Source organism: Rhipicephalus microplus, chromosome X (assembly GCF_043290135.1).
Source record: "Rhipicephalus microplus isolate Deutch F79 chromosome X, USDA_Rmic, whole genome shotgun sequence".
NCBI lineage: Eukaryota > Metazoa > Arthropoda > Arachnida > Ixodida > Ixodidae > Rhipicephalus > Rhipicephalus microplus.
The window spans coordinates 429,218,927-429,243,521 of NC_134710.1; the positions used below are offsets into that span (position 1 = coordinate 429,218,927).

The window sequence follows — 24,595 nt, forward strand, 5'->3', positions numbered from 1 at the left end:
TACCCACTACACCATAAAAGATAACCTTCGTGAAGATTGGACGTGTGGAACCCACTACATACCTGTAAAGCATACGTTCGAAATGTCCGTGCAACACCTGGTGGTTTACTAGCCTGAAACATTTTAATATGCGAAAATGTTAGCGCGATTCCGTGGACATGAAGCCTCCACAGGTAGCATATGGGCGGAGCTTCTGCCCATGGCCGACATCTACAGTACGCTTTCATACGAACGTACTAGGTTTGTGATATTTCTGAAATGGTGCTAAAATATACAGGTTATATATAGCTTCAATTGAAAGCTATGACAAGCCTTGAGATACTAATGGATATGCAGCATAGAAAAAGTAAGCGAAATCATTATTGCACTCTTAAACGCTGATGCCAGCTGTTCAAGCCCGCGTGCAAAGCGGGCACCATACTTTATTGTTCGTACTTGTTCTTCTTGGAAAGCAACAAATAAACATAATAAACAGCTTTATTAAAGGGATCCTAATTAATAAAAAAAAAGGTGCACGGCCAAGCAGGAGCTGGGAAAGTACATAAAGGCAACATATATTGCACCATAATTGTTCTGTTTGCAATTAAGCACAGGGCCCACTTCGCATCTTTAGGGCAACGCTCAAACCTACGCAGATGTGCTCTTTGTTGCTTTCCTGCTGCTGCCGATTATTAATTATGAGGACATTGTGATGGGTAGGCCTTTTAAACACACACCTGGCGTTATTCCAAGCCTCTGCCACGTAATATGATACGTTAAGGAGACTCCTTTCACTACATAACATGCACTTTTCTTTTTCAAAGCAGTTCTCACAAATATTGTTCTGTAGTAGAACACCTACCTGCTTGCCACAAAAGCAGATGGCCTGGGTTTGACACACGCAGACACGAAAATTCTCATTATTTTATTTGCATTTCTCTCAGTTTTTTGCCTACGAGTGACCCCAACACCAAAATCACAGCGAAGTGAGCTTTTACACTATTGCATCAAAAACAAAAACTGAGGGGCCGCTGCTCTTCTTTTTCGCAGAGCGATTACTTTTCTGAAATGCCTTTTTGAGGAGGCCTCTCCGAAAGTAGCTGCTCGATTTCTGGCAACCACTCCTTAAAGGTTCGACCTTCAACTTTTGTTTCAAGTACTTCAAAAAGCTTGTCTTGATCCGACCTGAGAGAGAGACGAAACAAAACCATACATACGTGCTATCTTTTTAAACAAGAGCTTTTGAAAAAATCAAGAGTAGTAGCTACGTACAGAATATCCAGAGAATGTGCAACTTCTAATGCCCGTGAGACAGGGTCGCTCTCCACAAAAGACTTTAAACTGTTGACAGCTGCTTCAGCCACTGCGAGTTTGTTGGCAACTTCTGGGAAGAAATGAAAGAAATTGTGCTTAGACAGAGCATTTATTTGGTGCAGAAATAATACTGTACTGTAAGGACATTACCCATCATGACCAAACATTATCTTTGAAATTTAAACACATTGGTAGAGACTTAGCTGTGACCCAAAGAATTTGGCACTGTACACTGTACAAAACCTTCAAAAGTGTTTGCAAAAAATATTTTCAAACGTGCATTTTAGTAAATAACCATATGGTGCGATATAAAAATCATAACACAGTCGTGTGCAAGCACTCTCAAACTTTATAACAACAATGTTGCATCTTACTCTAAAACAAGTTCTTTATATCAAAAAATTTGTTATAAAGGTATATCTCTAACATGTCAAAACTGCACCTGATTTGCTTCGTTATAACCAATATTTTGTTATATCTGGGGTGATAATGTGTTGGTTTGAGTATACATATGATATACATTATTACAACTAATACCTTGATATAACGAACGCAGATATAACAATTTAGATTATAACGAAGTACGTGAAAAGTATTCTTGCAAGATATATCATTAGGAATATACCTTTCAAAGAAATTTTCAGATGAAACGAACTTAATTTTGTGTAAGATGCAACTTTTTTATAATGAGGTTTGAGTGTACTTCACGGTGGTCCCAATAAGAAGGCAAGAATATATTATGGGGCAACCAGAAGTAGCCAGAATAAAGCTGGGTGGAGCTATCACAATACACAGTTTGACAGCTAGTTAAGCACTGCGCAGCTTCTCTTGAGTTTATTTTTTTCTCAGAGAGAACCAATCTTAAAGAAGGTGCCGGATGCAGAGACATTTTCGAAACAAAATGATTTAGGAGCTTTTGGTTTTTTTGTGATAACAGATGTAGGTGAACAGGGTATCTCTGTGAATTTGTTTCTTGCTCCAAGAAAATTTTCTCAAAAGCTGTTTAGATGGTGATCACTGCTTATAAGGATGTTGCTATAAGAAACACTCAAGAATACAAGCGGTTATTACATAAGGGAAAAAAAGCAATGTCAGTTCATAGCACTTTGCTTGATTCATGACACCAATATTAATAATAATTGTTGGGGTTTAACGTTCCAAAACCATCATATGATTATGCGAGATGCCGTAATGGAGGTTACCGAAAATTTCGACCACCTCGGGTTCTTTAACGAGCACCCAAATCTGAGCACACGAGCCTTAAGCATTTTCGCCTCCATCGAAAATGCGGCCGCCACTGCCGGGAGTCCATCCTGTGACCTGCGGGTAAGCAGCCGAGTACCTTAACCACTAGACTACAACGACGGATGCTCCGCACACCAGTCTTACAAACTACAGCCACATGCAGTTTGTAATGCTTGTGGGGGAAAAGAAAGGCATACATTGTTTGCGCCCTTCACACCAGATAGCATAGTGCTTTGTACAGAACAAAAACTGTAAATCCATAAAAGTAACGTATGTATGCACTGCAATACAGGGTAAGTACCACACTCAAACCTCGACACGAGATATTGTGATATAACGAAGTATCTGTTATAGCGATGTAAGTGAACAATAGCTTTGTCACAGTGTTATAAAAAATTGCTTATAATGAATTTTCGGGTATAACAATTTATTTCCATAGATTGTGACCTTGTTATAAAGAGGTTTGAGAGTATAAACAATGCCGCAAATGTGCAAAACAAGACTAACAACTAAAGACCAGATTATAGGCAAATGCCTATATTGTTTGTTGCGCTTCTCTTGTGCCACTTTGATATACGAGTATGAATTAGAGGGTGGAAAGAGCTTTTATAGTGCTTATTTCTGATGTTTGTGCCTAAATCTTATAAGTGCCCATAAATGCTTATTTTCAAGATCGGTGCCTATATGAACACTATTTAAAGAGACATGCTACTCGAAGACACTTTTTTTTAAATATTCACACTAAAGCAATGAAACTTGAGCTGTTTATGAAACTTTTTATGCTAATTTCAAATATAAAATTAGTTTTCTTGCAGGTTGCACACCTTTAGCTCTGGAACATGACAAATTGAGAACCTTAAACCTTTTGCCCCCCCTCTTTTTATCCCTAAACTTCTGTAAATTTTTACTATTCATAGTTCGTAACGTTTCAAATAAAGTGTAGAATGCAAATAACTAATTAGAAAGCAGATACAAAATATCTAATATGCGTGAAAAATAATAGATGTAAAAAGTCTACATTTGACCTCCTCTAGTGAAGGTTTACATACAATTTTTATTATACCAAAAAATATTGGAATTTAAACTAGATACTTGCATTTGTCGACAAAATTTCATGTAGATCCGAGAGATAGAAGTGCCCGAAAAAGGAAGGGCACTTTGGAAAAAATGGCAAAATTGGTGTTTTGAGAAAAACTAGTTTTAAAGTTCAAATTGAGTTTTTATTTATGAAAGATATCATTATATCTGATGAAATTGATTGATATGTGGGGTTTAACGTCCCAAAACCACCATATGATTATGAGAGACGCCGTAGTGGAGGGCTCCGGAAATTTTGACCACCTGGGGTTCTTTAACGTGCACCCAAATCTGAGCACACGGGCCTACAACATTTCCGCCTCCATCGGAAATGCAGCCGCCGCAGCCGGGATTTGAACCCGCGACCTGCGGGTCAGCAGCCGAGTACCTTAGCCACTAGACCACCGCGGCGGGGCATATCTGATGAAATTTGTACACCTACAAGAACAATCCTTCTTGTAGTGGCCATTGGGACTAAAATACGCCAGCACCATGAGTTTGTACCTCTCATCTTCTTCGAGCCGACTCCTCACAGACATTTCGCTCACAGAGAGGGCTATGAAACGCTTGCCAAACTTCCACTCAATCTGGCAGAGCCTTGTGCCAACTGCAAGGTAGGAAGAAGTTTGACAGGACTGCGAAATGCAAACTAAGTCCAGTGTCATGCCATTTTGTGGCCATGTTTGTGCCACATACGATCGTACATATTGGCAATGTCGTCCCTGCTAAGTTCTCTCACTGCGAGCTCTTTCGACCTCGCAAGATTGGCGCTGACGTCATCCATTGCCGCATCACGAAATTTCCAGCTGAAGGGTGTGAATAACTTTTGACGCATTGGCTTTTGCAAGCCAACAAATTAACGGCCGCAAATGGGACCAGCTGCTCGTAGTCTATTCCTACAGAGCGCGCCGCACAACAGCTTTCACTTGCGAGCAATTCCTTTTTTCATTCATAACAGAGATAATTACACGAGAAAAGCATTGTTCAGCTGCGCTGCTCGACAAGACACGGACCCGCAAATAAGTTTCACAGCACATACAGGCGCGCAGCAGCCAATGATGGTCCCCGATTCGTACCACGTCATAAGCCAGTCGCGGCGCTCGAGAATCGCGCAGAAGCGTGCTTCTTTTTATTATTTCTAGCGCTGCATCAGCGAGAGAAACCGTTGTTATTTGAAAAGTGAGGCTAGACTCTTCGACTCATGCGATCAACAATGGCGAGCGGCGACGCATTATCACCAGCAAGGTGCTCGAAGACTGCACACTTTGGACCTTTTAACAGGCACCTTGTGCTCTTTAGATGCAATTTTAAAGCATTTCCAGCGAAGGCTCGATATGTACTTTTTTTTCCATAACAGTAGAGGTACTAATCTTATCAAAACAGGCAAAAATAAAAGAATCAGTAATTTTGAAAAAGCTCGCGTATTTCGACCCGCATCTCCCCTAACCTCATATTTTGCTTTTGAGTACAGTTGGAGACTGGTGTTCATGTTACCAGACAAAATTGAGCTTTCGGAATTCTATGGGGTGCAACCTACATACTCTCTCTCTTAAGTTCCTTTTAGCACCATCACAGGCCTTTTAGACCAGCGGTTCTCAGCTATGGATTTGTCAGGGACTCCTTGTGGACTGGTGGAAGTGATGGGGAACCCTTTGCAGCAGAGGTGAGAGAGTGGGAGGGGTACGTAGGTAAATTAACTCAACTGGAGCGTGAACAGGTGCCTTTTATTGCTACCAAAAACATCAAACAAACGTGCCAGATCACTTCATTTTGGACAGTTCATCAATACGTGGCTCAGTCACCCTTAAAGAAAAATGTGGGTGAGAGTTTGGCGAATCATAAAAATGGCTTTTCGGACCCTAGGGGGGGGGCCGCGCACCTCCGTTTGAGAAGCACTGTCTTGGGCAACAGGAAGGCCTATCAGTCTCTACATATGTATTCATCCACACTGCGTCATCTGCTCGGCCTTTCCCCGGCGTCTGGTCGCATGCATAGGGAACAAGGCGCAGGGCTTATGTGCAGCCGCAGGACAATGAAGAACGAATGCGAAACCCTGGAGTGTCATCAAGAGAAAGTAGAGGGTAGATTTAAAAAAGATTTCCATGTGGTCCTAGTTTTGTTTGTCATTTACTTCTTAAATGGTGTTTCACCAGGTCCCATGAAAAATTTTACCTAGAAACTGGAACTTATCGCGTGCCCGATGAAAAGCTTCGTACCATAATATTTTTTAATTCGTTCATAACAAGCCGCAAAAGCGTGATGTGAGGTTGTGAGCTTAAAACCCTTATCACTTGCCCAGTATAGACTTCTTAAGCCAAATTCCTTCCCTGATTTGATACACTGGTATGTGGGGCTTATGTACCACAACCACAATATTGTCGCAGTACAACGCGAACAAAGCAAAAGTACGCCTTGACGCAGCAAAAGCAGCATGTTTTTAACAGCTGAGCCGCAAGATTGTCTTCTTTGTTCTCGAGTCAAGCCAGAGGCCCACCACTTGGTGTCCGCTAAATCCCCACATCACCGTTGTCGTTTACACGCAGACACTGGTCATTTGCCTCCCTCACAAAGAGCATCGACCCAATGCGAAGTCAATAGTGAAGTTTTTTTAAAAGAAAAGTCTCACGCAATCACTCGCTGACGTAAGGCACTACGTGAACGAGTTCAGGATGCTGCTGGCGACACTTGGTACTACACAAACTGTCGGGAACAACTTCGTAAGTAACCTCACTCAGTTGTCGCAGCACTCGGTATGGCCCAAAGTATCTTCTTAAAAGCTTTTCGGAAAGTCCTCGTTTCCGTACGGGTGTCCAAACCCATACTTTGTCGCCAGTTTGATAGACGACTGTTCTACGGTGAGCATTGTAGCGGCCTGCATCATACTCTTGTTGCTGGCGGATTCGTAAACGTGCAAGTTGCATAGCTTCTTCCGCGCATTTTGTAAACGTGTTAGCGTATGGGTCGATGCCGTCACCTTCGTGCGGTAGCATCACATCTAACATAGTTCGTACTTCTCGTCCATAAACGAGGCTAAACGGGGTCAGGCGGGTCATTTCTTGCTAGGCCGTATTGTATGCAAACGTTATGTATGGCAAGATTTCATCCCAATTTTTGTGTTCAACGTCTAAGTACATCGAAAGCATGTCTTCAATGGTTTTGTTTCGACGCTCTATCAGCCCGTTCGTTTGTGGGTGGTAGGCGGTGGTCTTACGATGCGCTGTTCCGCTCAGCATGAGGACGTGATCCAAAAGAGCTGCCATAAATGCGACTCCTCTGTCTGTAATCATGACGGTTGGTGCACCATGCTTCAGTACAATGTTCTCGATGAAATATCTTGCCACCTCTGCTGCTGTACCTCTCTGGATAGCCTTCATCTCGGCATAACGGGTCAGATAATCCATTGCGACGACAACCCAGTGGTTCCCTGCCGTAGAAGTAGGTAGTGGGCCCAAAATTTCCATGTCGAATTCTTGCAGCCTGAGACTCCAACGCGCTAATCACCCAGTAGGGTCTTTTAGACTTGCTAACCAGCACAATGAGTGGTGGTCGCTAATTACATTGAAGGGGCGGCCATATAGATATGGGCGAAATTTTAAAACCGCCCACACCACAGCGAGACATTCCTTCTCAGTTGTAGAGTAATTAGCTTCAGCGCGTGTTAACATTCTGCTTGCGTAAGCAATTACCCTTTCTGTGCCCTCTTGCTTCTGCACAAGCACAGCTCCCAGACACACATTGCTAGCGTCTGTGTGAAGCATCGTCGGGGCTTCTTCGTCGAAGTGGGCAAGCACCGGGGGCGTTTGAAGACGTTGACGCGGGTCATTAAAGGCAGCTTCTTGTTCTTCGTTCCACTCAAAGGCAACGTCGTCTCTTGTGAGACGAGTTGGTGGCGATGCGATGCGGGCAAAGTCTGCGATAAACCGGCGATAACAGGCACAAAGGCCCAGGAAGCGTCTGACAGCCTTCTTATTGGAGGGTACTGGGAACTGTGTGACTGTGAACTGTGGCGTCCGGCCCAGGATCGGGCCGGACGCCTGCGTTACTGACGTGACCGAGAAACTGAAGTTCGTGGAAACAGAATTGACACTTTTCCGGTTTCAATGTTAGGCCCGCAGACCGTATGGCACGTAAAACAACTTCCAGCCTTTTGAGATGCTCGTCAAAAGTCGTTGAAAACACTACAACGTCGTCCAGATAGACTAGACACGTCTTCCACTTCAATCCCGAAAGTACCGTGTCCATAAGCCTTTGAAATTTCGCGGGCGTGGAGCACAAACCGAAAGGCAAGACTTTACATTCGTATAAACCATCTGGCGTCACAAAAGCGGTTTTCTCTCGGTCTCTTGGGTCTACCTCGATCTGCCAGTATCCACTCCTCAAGTTCATAGAAGAAAAGTAGTGAGCGTGCCGAAGTCATCAAGGGAGTCGTCAATACGTGGGAGCGGGTACACATCTTTTTTGGTCACCCGATTCAGCTTCCTATAGTCCACGCAAAAACGCAGCGTGCCGTCCTTTTTCTTTACTAGCACTACAGGCGATGCCCAGGGGCTCTGTGGTGACGGTTGGATTACATCATCTTCAAGCATTTTTGCGACTTGTTGTTGTATGGCTTCGCGTTCCTTTAAAGCTACACGATAAGGGTTCTGGTGAATAGGTCTCGTCGTGTCCTCTGTGATTATTCGATGCTTGGTCAAAGGTGTTCGACCAACTCCTGAGGTCAATGAAAAGCAGTCGCGGAATTCGGCTAGTAGCTGAAGAAGTCTCTGTCAGTCATCCTCTGACAGAGTGGGGCCATCGTCAAGAACAGGTTCTGGTTCTTGATTAGGCGGTTCGTCTAATACCGATAAACATAAACTGCCTCGAATTTCTACGATATTGTCGTACCAAGCGATAGCTGTGCCTTTCGGAAGGTGCCGGTGCTCAGTAATGAAGTTGGTCGAAAGTAAATTCGTGCGCCCACCAGTGAGACGGACGATACCTCGTGCGACCGAAATGCCATTGGTGAATCGCAGCGAGCCAATTTGGTCGGCAATGCCTTCGCCATCAAACGCTTCGAGCCCTTCCACCGAAACAAGGGTGCATGGCCGTGGCGAGACGACCAAATCATCATCAATTATACGTAAAGTGTTACGTATTGCGTCTGAACAGTCCACCAAACCAGGGCTGTTGCGGAACGTAATTAAACGGTCCGGGATGTTGATGACGGCACCATATTCTCTTAAGAAGTCCATCCTTATGATCAGGTCCTTGCAACATCAGACGATGATGACAAACGTCGCCATCAAAGAAGAGCCGCCGATGCCGAGTCTTGCTGTACACCTTCCGACAGGCATCAACAGCTGGCCGCCTGCTGTCCTCTAGTGAGGTCCCGTCCACGTAGTCTTCACTTTTTTGAGGCGCACGGAAAGGTTTTCACTTATGATTAGAAAAGTCGGCGCAGGTGTCAACTAAAGCTGTTACTTGCCGTCTGTCTACAAAAACGGTAAGATCTGTGGTCACAGTTTCGTCAACGTTATAACTAGTCGGCTTTACGGCGTTCTGTGGTAAGAGTAACGGGGGCTTTTTTTCGTTGCCTTGGCGGCCTGCAACCTCACCCCCGGAGGTCGCCGCCTTTAGTTTCCCCCGCGTGGACTTGGTGACCTCCTTCCGCTGGCGTTGGCTGCAGTGCGGTGGCGCGACGAAGGCGAATATGCCGGAGACGGGAGAACGTGGTCGACGTCCCAAACCTGGCTGGTAATCAGGCTTACTGTTGTCATTGTTGGCACGGCAGTTGTCAAAATGGAACCGAGACAAGGAAGGTCGTTGAGACTCAGCGTCCCGGCGTGGTGGGTAGTCGTCGTTGTGGCGTCGATCGTCAGACTATTGCCGAAGAGGTCGAAACGTATTGACCCGGTGCCAGCAATGACAGGAAATGTGGTCCACACCTCCGCAGGTAAAAGAAAGCGGCCGTCTATCTACGGTGTTCCAGGCGTCTGTTTTACGAAGCTGCGGACACCGCAACGGCTCGTAATGTTGCAAATGCCGTGTCTCGTTTGGGAGACGGCTCTTCGTACGGCGGCACGACGGCAGGGCGCCGCGGTGTCTGTTCTTGCGGCCAAGGAACGGCTGCCGATAGCTGGTGGTACGACGGTGGAACGGGCGGCGGGCGGTGAAGCGTGGCTGCGTAGCTCATGGGTCGCTGATCGGGAGTAGGATCAGCTGCTGAAAATGCTTGGCGTGTTTCTTCGCGGACGACTTCAGCAACAGACGCCGTGGGTGGTTCCGTGACCAGAGTCCGCAAGCTTCAGCAGCTCTTCGCGAACAATCTCTCGTATTAAATTGCGTAACGAGCTTTGATTATCAGATGTCATAGCCGCGAGTTGAATGTGGGTGCTGCTGGACAAGCGATCGTATTGTCGGCATCGTAATTGAAGCGCCCGCTCGATAGCCGTAGCTTCTTTGATGAAGTCTGTCACGGTGCTTGGCGGGTTCCGCAAAAGTCCGGCGAACAATTGCTCTTTAATGCCACGCATGATGTAGCGTAACTTTTTGTCATCGGTAATGTGCGGGTCAGCTTTACGGAAGAGACGGGCCATGTCCTCAGCGAACATTCCGACCGTTTCATTGGGTTTCTGAGCCCGTAGCTCAAGTAAATGTTGCTCACGTTCAACATCGGCAAATGTGTCAATCATCCCTCTTTTAAAGTCACTCCATGTTGACAAACTGCCGTCTCTGTTCTCGTACCAAGTACGAGCACTGTCGTCGAGATAGAAATAGGCGCGGGAAAGAACAAAGAGACCACTGCTTGGTGTTGGCGACACGTTCATAGTGATCAAGCCAGTCTTCGACGTCTTCATGTGCTCCCCCACCAAAGCGATCAGGCACCGGCGGTGAAAAAAAGATTACCTGAGATGGGGTTGGCGGACTATTGTCTCGTAGTAACTGTTGTGGACTGGCAGTGGCCATTGGTAGATGTGAGCGGTGCCTTGTAGAGTGTTCCTGCGAGGGGGTGAACTCTGCAGGGAGGCTTCGCAAGCGACGACTGAAGCGATGCACGGGAGTGTCGACAAGTGCTTCTGGGCTGGATGAACAGCTCCCCGTGGGAGTGTGGAGCATCAGGTGGGGTCGCGAGCCAGCACCTCCACCAGTGTCGCAGTACAACGCGAACAAAGTACAAGTACGCCTTGAGGCAGCGAAAGCAGCATGTTTTTAACAGCTGAGCCGCAAGATTGTCCTCTTTGTTCTCGAGTCAAGCCAGAGGCCCACTACTTGGTGTCCGCTAAATCCCCACATCATCGTTGTCGTTCACAAGCAGACACGGGTCAATATGATTATGAGAGACGCCGTAGTAGAGGGCTCCGAAAATTTCGACCACCTGGGTTATTATACGTGCCCCAAATCTGAGCACACAAACCTAGAGCACTTTCGCCTTCATTGAGAATACAGCCGCCGCAGACGGGATTCGATCCCGCGACCTGCGGGTCAGCAGCCGTGTACCTTAGCCACTAGACCACTGCGAAGGGGCCAAAATTCCTTCCCTGCCCTCTCTGGTATCGAAGGATCTCGGAGCCGGAAGATCACTTGACACAGGCGCATCAACACGTCATGCACACGCAAGGTTACATTGGCATGAAATGCCCATGCCAAGCCGTGCACGCAAGCAGTGTTGTGTCATTTCGACATTATCAGTATTAAACTGCCTCCTCCTTGGGTTGAATCCCTCTATGCACGCACGTTTGGGGAGGCTGGCAACACTGGAACTGCTATAAGGAATGATGGACCAAAAACAAGCCAAGCGTTGTGAATGCTGGCAACAGCACTATGATATATTGGTGAGAACACCAACGCAAACAAAATGGAAGAGCCTTGGTCTCGCATCTACTCGGTATGAAACGAAAAAAATATAACAGGCATAGATTCCGTTTCTATGTTTTAATGTTTCTGTCAAACGTCATACTTCTATTCAGGCAACAAGTTGCACGAATTACACACGTCACCTCCAATAATTCTCGCAGTGTCCCGTACTATTTCAACGTAAGCAATACCATTCCTTGTTTTATATTTCAGCTCCACCATGTCGGGGGGCACGCCAATAAAATGAAGGTTAAGCGGCGTTCAGTCTGATGCTGAATTCCAACGGCAGAGTATGAGCGAGTTTTTCTGCTTTTTTTGGAGCAAGTGTGTTCTAATGGCAGAGTAAGCGCGGGAGTCAAGTGTTCCAATCAGAGACTCAGTGGATTCAGACCGGGTGTGACTTCGAGAAGCAGGAAAAGTTCATTCCAACGAAATTGGCCGAATGAACTGGAACTCTACATGCCGTACTCCCCTGACAGTGAGGGGACAGGGTGCTTGACCGCTGTGTGAGTGACCCACAATACGTTCCCTCGCTTGGGAGTGCCCCCGTTGTCCCATGTTTTGACAGTAATGGTGGAAGACATGACCGACTGGACACATCAATTCATCACAGAGTAACCGCAAAACAACGGCATATGAGTAATATTTCAACCGAATTCAACAGTGGAATTAGCGGAATGGAATACAATCGAGCCCACACATAACGGCCCCACTTAAAACGAACTTTCGCTTAAAATGAACGATACCCGCATGATTATGAAAATCTACATTATTTCAATGGCACAAAATTGCACATACAACGAATGGAGTCGGCACTCTGGCGACTTTCAGAGAAACCACTTTCGACGACTGGTGAGCAATCGGCGAGGTGCCAATAGACTCTTCTTGTTAAACACCGACCCTGCCTCTGCACCCCTCTAGATGTCGCTCTCCCTGATCGTTTTTCATTTTTTTCATTTCATTTTTTTTTCATTTTATTCAACTGTCAGCCCTATTTGGGCTATAACAGGGGTGGGAAAAAAAACCAATATACATACAGAAAAATAGGTACTCCCTATACAACTTCTATTATACATGACTATGAATGACAAGAAATAGTCAAAGCACTCTGCTTTTGAGGACATAGAATAAGCAAAATATAAACTATACATCTTTAGACACGACATCCCTTAGGCCCTTCAAGAAAGAAGGTACACATTCTGATAAAACAGTGGAATTTGGCAGCCTGTTCCACTCACTGATCGCCCGCGCAAAGAAACTGAACTTAAAACAATCGTTGTGTGATCTGGGAGGGGGGATGTACATGTTATGCCGGTGCCTTGACGTTTCCCCAGTTTTTATATACATATACTTCGATTTGTTTATTTTTACTTGTTCTTTATAGATTAAAAAGAGTAATTTAGGTCTTTAATACTCTGTCCTTTGTTGTAGTGGTTCAAGGAGGGCCAGCTTGCAAAGCTGAGTTGGGGAGTGGCAGCTCTGGTATTTGTTAAATATGAAACGTGACGCCAATCTTTGTATTCTATCTAGCTTAGTGCGATTACTTGTGTTGTACGAATCCCATACCACCTTTGCGTACTCCATAATTGGCCGTAAGAGAGCCTTGTAAGCCAAGCATTTGATTTCCGGGCTAGCATGGTGCAGATTTCGCCGAAGTCCCCACAATGCTTTGTTAGCCTTAGCACAAACGGAGTCTACATGCAAATTCCATCGTAGATCGGAAGTTAATAAACCTAAATATTTGTGTTGTTCTACTCTGCCAAGCTCATGATCCTTTATAGAGTACGTCGTATTTAGAATGCGTTGTTTCTTAGTTACGGTCATCGCTACTGTTTTTGTGGCGTTTAGATCCATCTGCCAAATGGTGCACCAGTTTTGTATTTTTTGGAGGTTTAGATTTAGTTCTGATTGATCGGTAGGAGATCTGACTGTTTTATACATTACGCGATCGTCTGCAAAAAAACCTTATGGGGACTGTAATATCTTTAGGTAAATCGTTGACAAAAATCAAAAACAGTAGTGAGCCCAAGACACTGCCTTGGGGAACTCCAGAAATAACATTGGCAAGGGCAGATTTTTCCGTGCTGACTTGAACATACTGCTTGCTATTGGAGAAATAGGAGGAAAACCACTGCGTTAGGTTTGGGTTTTTAAAGATAGTGTTTATTTTTAACAACAGTTTAGCATGGGACACCTTATCAAAATCTTTTGCAAAATCTAAGAGTATCATGTCAACCTGACCTTGCGAGTTAATTTCAGAGGAGAGATCATGAACAAGTTCAACAAGCTGAGTAATAGTAGATAGGCCTTTTCGAAATCCATGTTGCTGTGAGTATAATAGGTTGTGAACATCTAGATAAGCCAAAAGATGCTTGGAGACAATATGCGCGAGAATCTTTGAACAAGTGCTTGTGAGCGAGATGGGACGGAAATTTTTGCAGTCGCTAGTATTACCACCTTTGTGTATCGGTATGACCTCACCAACCTTCCAAGCAGTGGGAAAGCAACCACTACTTACGGAGGACTGGAAAATAATTGTCAAGTACTTCGAGACCCAAACTGCGTAACTATATAAAAATTCATTTGGTATTCCGTCAGGTCCTGCACTTTTCTTTTTGTCGATTTTATGGAGCAGGTTCAATATTCCTTGTTCACTAATTGTTATTCCTTCTATGACAGGTGCGTCCGAAGCCTCATTAAAAGTCGGTACTTGTCTATCATCGTGGGTAAATACTGACGAAAAAAAGGCATCAAAACTTTCAGCACGTGCTTGTGAGTTTCCTTTATCTGCATCAGGATGGGTTTTTGTGTTTGGTTTCATGTATCTCCAGAACTTTTCGGGTGCTTCGTGCAAGAACTTTTTTAGTTTAACATTATAAAAATTATCTTTGTAATTTTTAACTAGACGTCTCAATTCCTGGCTCATAGTGTGAATGGTTTCCTTCCCTTCAGGGCAAGGAGTTTTCGAGTGAGCTTTCCGTTTTCGTTTCAGTTGCCTTTTGGTATGGATCACGTCACGCGTTATCCAAGGATTTTTCTTTGCTATCTTTTTTGTCGTGTTGGAATATAGAATTGAATGCATTCAGTGACCACCTGTGAGAAATAATCCCATAGTCTATTTGTACATGCATTAGAATTTTGCAGGAGAACAAAAGTATCGAAAGAGTTTTCAAGTTTTTTTTAAAACAGAGAAGTCATCAGCAGCTGCGAAGTTCAGAACTGTATTTTTGTAGTCCTTGTGCAACCAGCGAACGTCATATCCAAGGAAAACATAACCATCTGATGATCTGATATGCCTTCAATTACATCACATGCTTTAACATTCTCCTCCAGGAGTGAAGATACAAATACAAGGTCGAGAATAGAGGAAACAGCCTTAAAAACACGTGTGTAGCTAGACACGATTTGGCATAGGTTAAAACAAAAGGCAATGTCCAAAAGATGTTCACAATGAGCTACTTCGTTTCCTATAATATCATGCGAATCCCATTGAATGCCTGGTAAGTTGAAATCATCAATCAAAATTATTTTGTCGTCCTGGTGCATATTAGAATCCATAAAACATCTCAAGTCGGTCAGAGTCGTAGCAGGAGAACAGGGGGGTCTGTACATAACTCCAATGTACACAGGGTGATCATTTAATCGAATCTTTACCCATACGGCTTCAATATCACCATCTGGCAAAGTTAGATACTTTATGTCTCTTTTAATCATAAGTGCTACCCCGCCTCCTCTCCCGCCTCGGTCCTTCCTTATTAGGACGTAACCTGGCGGTGTGACTTCCACATCATGTACATCACTGTGCAACCATGTCTCAATGATTGCCAATATGTCAGGATGATATTCCAAGGTTACACTTTCTATTAAGTGACTTTTGTTCAGTACGCTGCGAGCATTTAGGTTGATCTTAAAATCGGCCTGTTTTTCTCTTTCAGGTCATCGGTGGTTGGGTTTAGCAGATGCTTTGCACTTGATCTTCTCCTTGACATCATCACTCCAGGTGTACAAAACATTGTTGATAAGAACTTTGTCATAAACCAGTCTAACTTTCGCTCCTTTCTTTCTTTCTTCTAGACTTGAGACCCACAAGTTTCTCCGTATCTCAGTTGCACGTTTTGAGTAGTCCTCACTAATGTTAATATGAGTGCCTTTCAGCTTGAAACAATTTTTCAGTATCTTTACTTTGTCTCGGTAGTCTGCCACTCTAAGGATTACAGGGCGGTCTTTGCCAGGAAATTTCTTTCCCAGTCTATGTATTCTTTCTATAGAATTCAGTTTCTGGTTTAGAATGGAGCCAAATATATCGTCATTTATTTTTTTAGTAAGTCATCATCATTCCCAGAGCCTTCTTCTTTTAGGCCTCTAATAATAAGGTTGTTTTGTCTCGAGCGGTTTTCTAGGTCATCAACCCTACTGCATAGAGCACTCAATTCCGTATGGCTCCTATCGACTGCATTCTCAAACTTTAGCAGCCTACCATCCACTTTATCAATGCACTCTAATTTTTTCTCAATTGTTAATAATCTGTTTTGAACTTGAATCATAGCAGACTCAGATGAGGCCTGTTGCTCTTGCATTTGCGAAATTTTAGACAAGATAGTTTTTTTGCGTTTCTAGTAGTTCCTTAAACATTGCATCCGTAATAGGTCTAGGGTTTTGCTCGACATCTCCCGACAGTGAAAGCAACAGACCCAGTAGCGCAAAACAATCACTTATGCAGTTTAGAATGGCGTGTGGACACGGCAACACTATTAAGCAAGGATCGTCACTACGGAAACCATATTTCCAGTCACCAACCTGCACGAGTAGGGGTACGTTAGGTGACATCGTTGCGGCTTGGTTTCCGTGTCCACTGCCGCTTGAAGCAATTGGCGTCCCTTTTATAGCCGCTGGCGTGGCGCTGGCGGGCTGAACTGGTGACGTCATCATGCCACGTAGGTGTGCGCAGTAAAGATGATGCTCGGGCTGCAGGCGCGGCGCCACTGGCGTATCAAGAATATCACCAGCAACGATACCCGTGCTGAGCTTGAACGATGCATCAAAGGTGTGACGCGGATCAAGCTGGCCCGTGCGAAACGCCGATGGGCCGGTCGACGAAAAAAGGCATCCCGTCAAAACCTGCACGAGTAGGGGTACGTTAGGTGACATCGTTGCGGCTTGGTTGCCGTGTCCACTTGGTTGCCGGTGTTTTTGTTACACACCCCTCCATCCCTCACCCCCATCTACTCGGGGAACCTCGATTCGCCAGGCGAGGCCCGTATTTTCATGCTGCCACAAATCTTTTAAAGACTGGTCGGCCAAATAGTCTCCCCTCAGTTTTTGATTGTTGGTTTTGTCGTTGGCCTCGCCAGCCCGGAGTGACCAGATCATTCGTCAACATTGTCGGCCACCGATTGTACCCATTCATTTGCATCTTGTCAATCGGTGTCGTATCGTTCCAGTGCACGCCCTCGTGCTAGCCCACCGACTTTGACAATTTGCAATTTCTCCCGTGTTTAGGACCTGTTCTTGATCACTTCGCACTCGGCTTTGCATGCCCTCGGCACACTTTCATAAGCCTAAAATGAACTTTGATATGGAACCAATCGCGAATTATCGAAGTCAGCGGGGCCGCGCAAGTCCGCCGGTGCCACAATGCAATACCGTATTTACTCGATTCTACCGCCCCCTCGATTGTAACGCGCACCCGGTTACCACGACGGAAAAAAAAACAACTAAGACATCGATTGCAACGCGCACCCATTTTTCTCGTTGGCCCGCACGATCACACCACTCGGGAAAATGACTCCTTTCGAGAGCGTCTTCCGTTTAAATATGAGGTACGGGGGAAGCTTGTGCCTATCTGACGTGCAACGGAGCATTGTTCTCACTCTAGTTTTACCGTGGCCCGATGTCAGCCCACGAACTTGCTTCGCCCCCTTCTCCTCGACGGTTGTGGTGCCAGGCATGTCGAATTAAAGAGGCGTCTGATCGGCATTCCCGATTTGCCCAAGCAGGTAGCTGTTGTTGTGCCGCAAGTTTAGGACGAACCTCTGAAAACTGTGAAGCTTTTCTTTGTACTCTCGAAACTTTTCGCATATGCCCGTTCGCCTTCGGAGGGAAAAGATTTTCCTCTTCATAAAGTTAGTTAGCCAGCACCTGCTCGCTTTAAAGTGGCTCCGCATTAGCCCTTTTTCTATTTTAAAGCTAACTGATTAGCCCGCACTTGGAGCAGTTCTGTCGTCACGGGCCGCTGTGCCGCTCGCTACTCAAGCACATACTTGCCGAGACGCTCTTCAATTTGCGGAAACCGACCCTGCTGTGGTCCACTGAAGCCTTTGCGTAAAGCTTTGCTGTCGACAATCTTGTGCTCTTGTTTCCGCCAGTCCCGCAATCACGTTTCGGGAACTCCGAACGACCGCGATGCGGCCCATTTCCGTCCGTTTCTACACACGCGACGACTTTTCTTTTAAAAGCAGCATCGTGGTGCACACGAGTTTTTGGAGTCGCTCCTTCCATACCGTCGACGCTAATGCAGTACAAAATGACGAACTCCTCAGCACACGTACGAAGTGCACCACATGGGAAACATATAGGCAGAAATGGTCGACGCGCCATGCCGACGCATGTAGGGGGCGGCCATTTTGGAAGTGCCGATGGCTACAGAATGACCGTATTCACTTTTTTTTTTCGTACTCGATTCTAACGCGCATGTGATTTATGAACTCGCTAGACCGGAAAAAAGGTGCGCGTTAGATTTGAGTAATTACGGTACTTTGACCTCTGCACACGCAGACCACTCTCCCAAGTTTTCCTACGTGTCAGTTGCTCGTTTCAAGGATCCTGCAAGTAAGCAACCCATCCTGCTCATTTCCGAGTGCTTTGGTTTTCAAGGTAGCCTTCCCGTCGAACTCTCCTCTCTTTATCGCAACTCCTTCATTCGTTGCCAACGCCAGTCATGCTGGCTCAAGTTCAGCAGTTTCTTTTTCTGACTAGAAACTGGCCCAAAGCAGTTCCACTATTTCCACGCGTGCTGGCTTCTACGACACACATGCGCATCTTTCTCGCTGTTGGAGTGCGTGTGTAGTCAGAATGGCGGACAAGGTCTTCCACGCTTTTTTACGCCGCTCAACAAAATGTCGAAAGTGTGACCGCTTGGCTCGGGCGTAATCTGCGTGTTAAACACTTGTAGGTGCCGTGTTGTCCCTTCAAGTGTCCCTGTATTCAGCTTTTGAGATTGTGGAGGCTTCGTGGGCAGCAGTGACGGCTATGTGTATGCAAAACTATTTTCATGAGGCTTACTTCGCCGATGTCGGACCCGATACTGAGCCTGAAGCTTCTGCACAGGACCACTCTGGTGGAGATTTGTGGTGGCGCATCGTCAACTATGACATGGGAAGGTGTGTGAGACATCCATTGCGATGATTTCATTTCAGCCTATAATGATGCAGACACTGCAGAACTGTGCGAGGATAAGGGAATTTTGAATGAAGCGCACGACAAGAGCGATTTGGAGGAAATGAATGGCGAGGATGACGAAACTTTGGAGCCAATGCCTACAAGCGTGCTTGTAGCAACTGGCTACATTAATAGCCTCGAGCAACTTGTATATATGACATGAGCCTCGGGGAAGCGCATGCTGCCGTTTTAAACAAAATCAAGACCATCCTTATCGCTTGTGCTCTTCCAAACAAGTGCATCGCAAACTTTTTTGGGGAAAAAAAATTGTGTTTTCACCCGCAACTTCTTTTAAAGCTGCGTTTTATTTACAGTGAACTTCGGGTTACAGCGAACAGATGCCGAGTCGTGCTCAGATTTGCTATAAGCGAGCTCGACTGTACTACATGCAAGGTATTCTGGGTAAGCCAAAGCTTCCGTATCGACTTTGCTCCCCATACTTGCTCTGGCAGCGTCGATTGTCTTCCAATTGTGGATTTGGAGGGGTTGCTTTACAACAGGGTGAAGTGCTTGCCGGCAGTGGCTATCAGCTGCTCTGACTCTGCCATTGGAATTCAAGATGACGTTTCACCTTTTTCTGGGGCGCGTAGCGTTGCCAATTTCGGCAGATGAGATCGCGAGAGCCCAGTGCATGCATTCCAGTTGCCTGTTTGAAATTCTAAAACTGGTGGAGGGCCCTCTAAAGGTGTACAAAGGCAAAAGAAAAATCGACCCTGTGCGTTTAGACTGAGCTAGTAGGAGGCAAAAAGACCCTTCTGGCCCATTAGCGCTCCGGCTAAATGCCCCTGTGTTGCGCTTCACATCCATGCCAAAAGAGAGAGACCCGGGAGCATGTTTATCTAATGGTGGACACATTGCTCACCATGCCAAACTAATAAGGAGACAATATTCTGCAAACCCTGAAGGAAAAAAAAATTGCATGACTAGGATAAACTGCTGGCGCCTTTGTACAATCATAAGCTTAACACTTCTGTTTCCTTTCCTGTCATAGACACATACCCCACATGTATTTCTTTAAAAATTATAATTTTGTCAAAGTATATTGTGCCTATATTTACGATCTTGGGGGGCCTAAATGGCTGTTTTGCACGCCTATTTTCGCTGCAAGCCCGGTTTTTTTAGTGCCTATAAATTTAGCCTCTACTGAAAACGTTCCCTTTGTGAAACATCCTCAACATTGCCAAGTATCAAATAACGTATAGGTTGCGCCTCACCTGAAACGGCAGCATCACTCTTTTGTGACTGCATCTCAGCGAGAGAGTCGTGAGCTGCCTGGAGGATCTGATTGTAGATTGTAAAGTCACCAGTGTAGGCTGGTGGCCTCTCTTCAGCAGAGCGTGCACTGTAAGACATGAGAGCGTCCCGTGCTTTGATGTCCTCGACTTGCAGTCTCTTATGAAGGTGTTCCACTTCCAAGATCAGCTGCTGGCACTCCTTGGCAGCGGATGTTTTGGCCTGTGCACAGGTTACACACACAGGCATGTAAATGCTGCCACCACTGTCGGTACTACACTGCCATTGTGCTGCAAGATTCGACATTGTGCAGTGATTTTGTGGCTGCAAGGGCTACCATCAAAACCTGGCACAATGCTGCAAACGTTGCAGAATCAGAGCATGCAAGCGTTTACATCTTGCCCCCACTGAAAAGCCACCACTGCGGTGTTAACGCATGTATGCCCAAACTTAGGAAAATTAACAAAACTAATTTAATTCCCCAAAATTATTGCTCCTACGACCTCAAAAAAACAGAATAAGACTTTACAAAAAAACTCTTTCAAACAATGATTTTGGAGCCGTCCTGTATGTAGGACACCTATGTTTGACACACCGCAAACAAAAAACATTAGCGCCTGTCACTGTCATACGAAAGTTACTGCACACCCAAAAACTGATGAACAATCATCAAAAATATGAGCAGCATTGAGAACAACTGGACTCTATATTACTTACATATTTTTTTTTCTCGGTATGGCACTCAGCTACATTCACGTGAAATAGCCATTTTGTGACTGCCAGCACGTGGCTATTTGCAGCGCAGCGGTCACCTAGACTTGGATGTGATGATGACAGGGAATCATGAACACATCTTAGGTGGTGCTCTTTTTAAGAAATAACATTTCAGTTACACTGAAAAGTTTCACCGCCTTACAAGTAGGACACTGGGCATATGACGCAGGCGTGCACAGGATCCCTCTCCAGGGGAGGGGGAGGGGCGAAGGCAAATCTCAAAGCCCCTCCATATTATGTTAATGCATGGGGTTGACTTTTGTGGTCGCCACTCTACACTGACCAGAAGGGGCAGCCCCCTTCTGGTCATTGATTGATATGCTGGGTTTAACGTCTCAAAATCACTATATGATTATGAGAGACGCCGTAGTGGAGGGCTCCGGAAATTTAGACCACCTGGGGTTCTTTAACGTGCACCCAAATCTGAGCACACGGGCCTACATTTCCGCCTCCATCGGAAATGCAGCCGCCGCAGCCAAGATTCGAACCCGCGCCCTGCGGGTCAGCAGTCGGGTACCTCAGCCACTAGACCACCGCGGTGGAGCCCCCTTCTGGTCATTATGTTTGACACAATATAATGAGATCTAACAGACAATAATGCCAAGGAATGTATAGGGGAAGTTATTAGAACCAATGTAATGTAAATAAGAAGAAAGAAAAGTGGGTACCTCGGTGTTTCTCGGTGGTTTCTCGGAAACACCGAGGGCACCTCGGTGTTTCTCGCACGCTCGCGAGGATACAAGAAAGGTACTACTGGCCACGTCTTACCACCGACGTTACTCGTTCTGTGAGAACATGCCGGGACTGTCAGCGACGCAAGACACCGCCGACAAGGCCAGCGGGACTTCTGAAGCCAATTGATCCACCTTGCCGACCTTTCCAGCAGATTGGTATGGACCTACTGGGGCCGTTCCCGACGTCGGCTTTCGGAAACAAGTGGATTGTGGTAGCTACCGACTACCTCACCCGCTACGCCGAGACAAAAGCCTTGCCAAAAGGCAGTGCATCCGAAGTAGCTAAGTTCTTCGTCGAAAATATCGTCCTACGTCACGGCGCCCCGGAGGTCCTTATCATCGACAGAGGAACGGCATTCACTGCCGACTTAACTCAAGCGATCTTGGCATACAGCCAAACAAACCACCGCCGGACGACAGCGTAACACCCACAGACCAACGGCCTCACCGAGCGGCTTAACAAGACCATCGCCGACATGCTGTCAATGTACGTCGATGTCGAACACAAGACGTGGGACGCCATTCTTCCGTATGTGACCTTCGCATACAACATGGCGGTGCAGGAGACGACGCAGATATCTCCATACAAATTGGTCTACGGAAGGAGCCCGACAACGACGCTCGATGCCATGTTACCCAACGTCACCAACGAAGAAAACCTCGATGTGAGCGAGTACCTTCAACGCGCCGAAGAAGCCCGACAACTTGCGCGTCTCCGTATCAAGAATCAACAGGCGACCGACAGCCACCGTTACAACCTTCGACGGCGCTTCGTGGAATACCAGCCTGGTGAACGTGTTTGGGTGTGGACGCCGATACACCGACGTGGACTAAGTGAAAAGCTTCTGCGACGGTACTTCGGACCGTACAGGGTGGTTCGACGTCTCGGCCCACTTGATTACGAGGTTGTCCCCGACGGCATCACGAACTCTCAACGACGCCGATCGCGACCTGAAGTCGTCCATGTCGCGCGCCTCAAGCCGTTTCATGCGCGTTAACCAGTTTTTTTTTGTATTATTGTTGTATCGTAATTTATTCATTGTACTTTCTTGCATTATTACTGTACTTTCATCTTTAGTTAAAGCATCGGGACGATGCCTTTTTTCAGAGGGGGGCAATGCCACGTTCCATTTCCCAAGTTTTTGTTATCGTCCCAAAACACCACACGATTCTCAGCGCAAACCGCGCCTGCAGTTTTCTAGAAGGTTCCGGACTGTAGTAGATCATTTCGATAAGATCACGCCCACTGTGCGAACGGTACAGATTGTTCTGGAACCTACACCACCGCCAGCGATAACGCTAGAACATTCGACGGCAAGCGTATAAATGCCGACGCGCTTCGCCGCTTGTCAGTAGTTGTTGATCGAAGGCCGACGCTGCGTTCGCCGCTATCAGTCCGAGACTGCTATCTGTGCAAGACTGCTGCTGTAATTAGACTTTCCCTTTACCGGGCACAGGTTCGCCCAAATAAACAGGTAAATCGCAACACGAAGTTTCCTGTCTTCGGCCACGTCACGACCCCGTGACAATATACATATATATATATATATATATATACACAACCCCGTGACAATATATGTATATATGTGAAACCTTCCACAAGATGTCACACGTCCTCACTTAAGAGGGGACGACATGGGGCCCGATAGTGGAATATGTTAGTATTAAGCCTAAAGACATAATTTTTGGGGGGAATATTCAGCTTTGTACACTAATTGAAAATATGTATTTACATTTTCTTTACATCAATCCAAAAAAAAAGTTGCAACTATTGTAATTTTATGAATTTGGGATGTGACTTTCATTTAAAGTAATGCATCAAAAGAGCTATAATTGAACCTGTATATTGCTGAATATTCAAATAGTGCAAATATGCAATTTCATGATAGTATCTAAATTTTACCAAAAGTTATGACGTTTTTATGTTGCAGTCTCCTAGCTCTGAGTTTTCACTGTTGATTTCTCAAAGTTTCAAAAATTTACAAAGTCCTTAAACATTTTATTAAAGTTTTCTTGCACACTTCAATAACCTAGCATTCAAACGAAAAAACGATCAAGAAAATCGAATCAGTATTAGCGACACAGTGCTCATCCAACATTCAAAGCATGCAGAAATCTGTATTTGAGAAAAACGAAAAAAACTGAAAAAGTTGTGAAAATGAAAATTTCATGCATAAAAGCCACAGCACTTGTATTCACAATCACTCAGAAAGCCCCAGCGGAGTAGTCTGAAGCAGGCTTTTGCTTGTGCTTCTTTGCGGCTGCCTGGAACGCCTCTGAAAATGCACATTTCCTCTCCGAGCCGACAGCACGGCGATAGTCTTTCTCAACTGCCCGCTGGTTACCTGCGCATGTTTGATCTAGGTGCAGTTCACACAAAATAAGCGAACTAGATTCCTTGTTCCCTAAGTTGAAATGCATAAGAGCATCTGCCATGGCAGTCTCAACGGCAAACAATGACGCGGTTTTGTCCTTCTGTGAGAGGCTCCAAATGACCGAATGCAAGGCCTCATTCGCATTCTGCGTCTTCCCCCTGGTGCATCTCTGCAGGAGCTTCTTGTCGGACAAGCGTTCATAAACAGGACGCAGTGCATTGCTCACAGCCTCTGGCAAATTGTACTTGCTTTTTGGGATGGGCTCATTCCTTGCCATGGCTGCATTATGCTTGCACCTAGACTCGGGGCCGTGTGGACAGAAACTGTGGTGTAATTTCTCGTCACTGGATGTCACATGATGATACGTAGCCCACACAGCTTTGTGCATCTCATCCACATTCCCGGAATGGTATTTCAAAGCCCAGCCGTAATAACTCGTCAATTTTGTGATGAGGTCACCCGTGAGGCGGCCCTTGCCACTGATGCGCTCGTTGCTGTCCCCTTGGTGCTTCTGCACAAGGTTCCGAAGCGCAGTTCCCATGCGCTTCAGCACATGGTTTGAGCAGTCTTCTTTTTCAACATTTATGAAGCCGT

At 45.7% G+C, this 24,595-nt stretch overlaps 1 protein-coding gene and 1 pseudogene across 2 annotated transcripts in view; both read right to left on the minus strand.

The window, feature by feature from the left end:
* Positions 1-899: 899 nt before the first annotated feature.
* LOC142776555 (uncharacterized) overlaps positions 900-24,595 on the minus strand; it is an 81,561-nt gene continuing 57,865 nt past the window's right edge. The window contains exons 4-6 of one of the 2 annotated variants that reach the window (XM_075880422.1): positions 20,100-20,340; positions 1,252-1,360; positions 900-1,164 (exon numbers count right to left, since the gene is read on the minus strand). In XM_075880422.1, coding sequence (XP_075736537.1) covers positions 1,035-1,164; positions 1,252-1,360; positions 20,100-20,340 — 480 coding nt within the window. In that variant the 3' untranslated portion in view covers positions 900-1,034. Of the gene's footprint in view, positions 1,165-1,251; positions 1,364-20,099; positions 20,341-24,595 lie in introns of both variants that reach the window. The other variant, XM_075880421.1, reaches the window with a different exon arrangement.
* LOC119161834 (uncharacterized) lies at positions 14,730-16,631 on the minus strand (annotated as a pseudogene).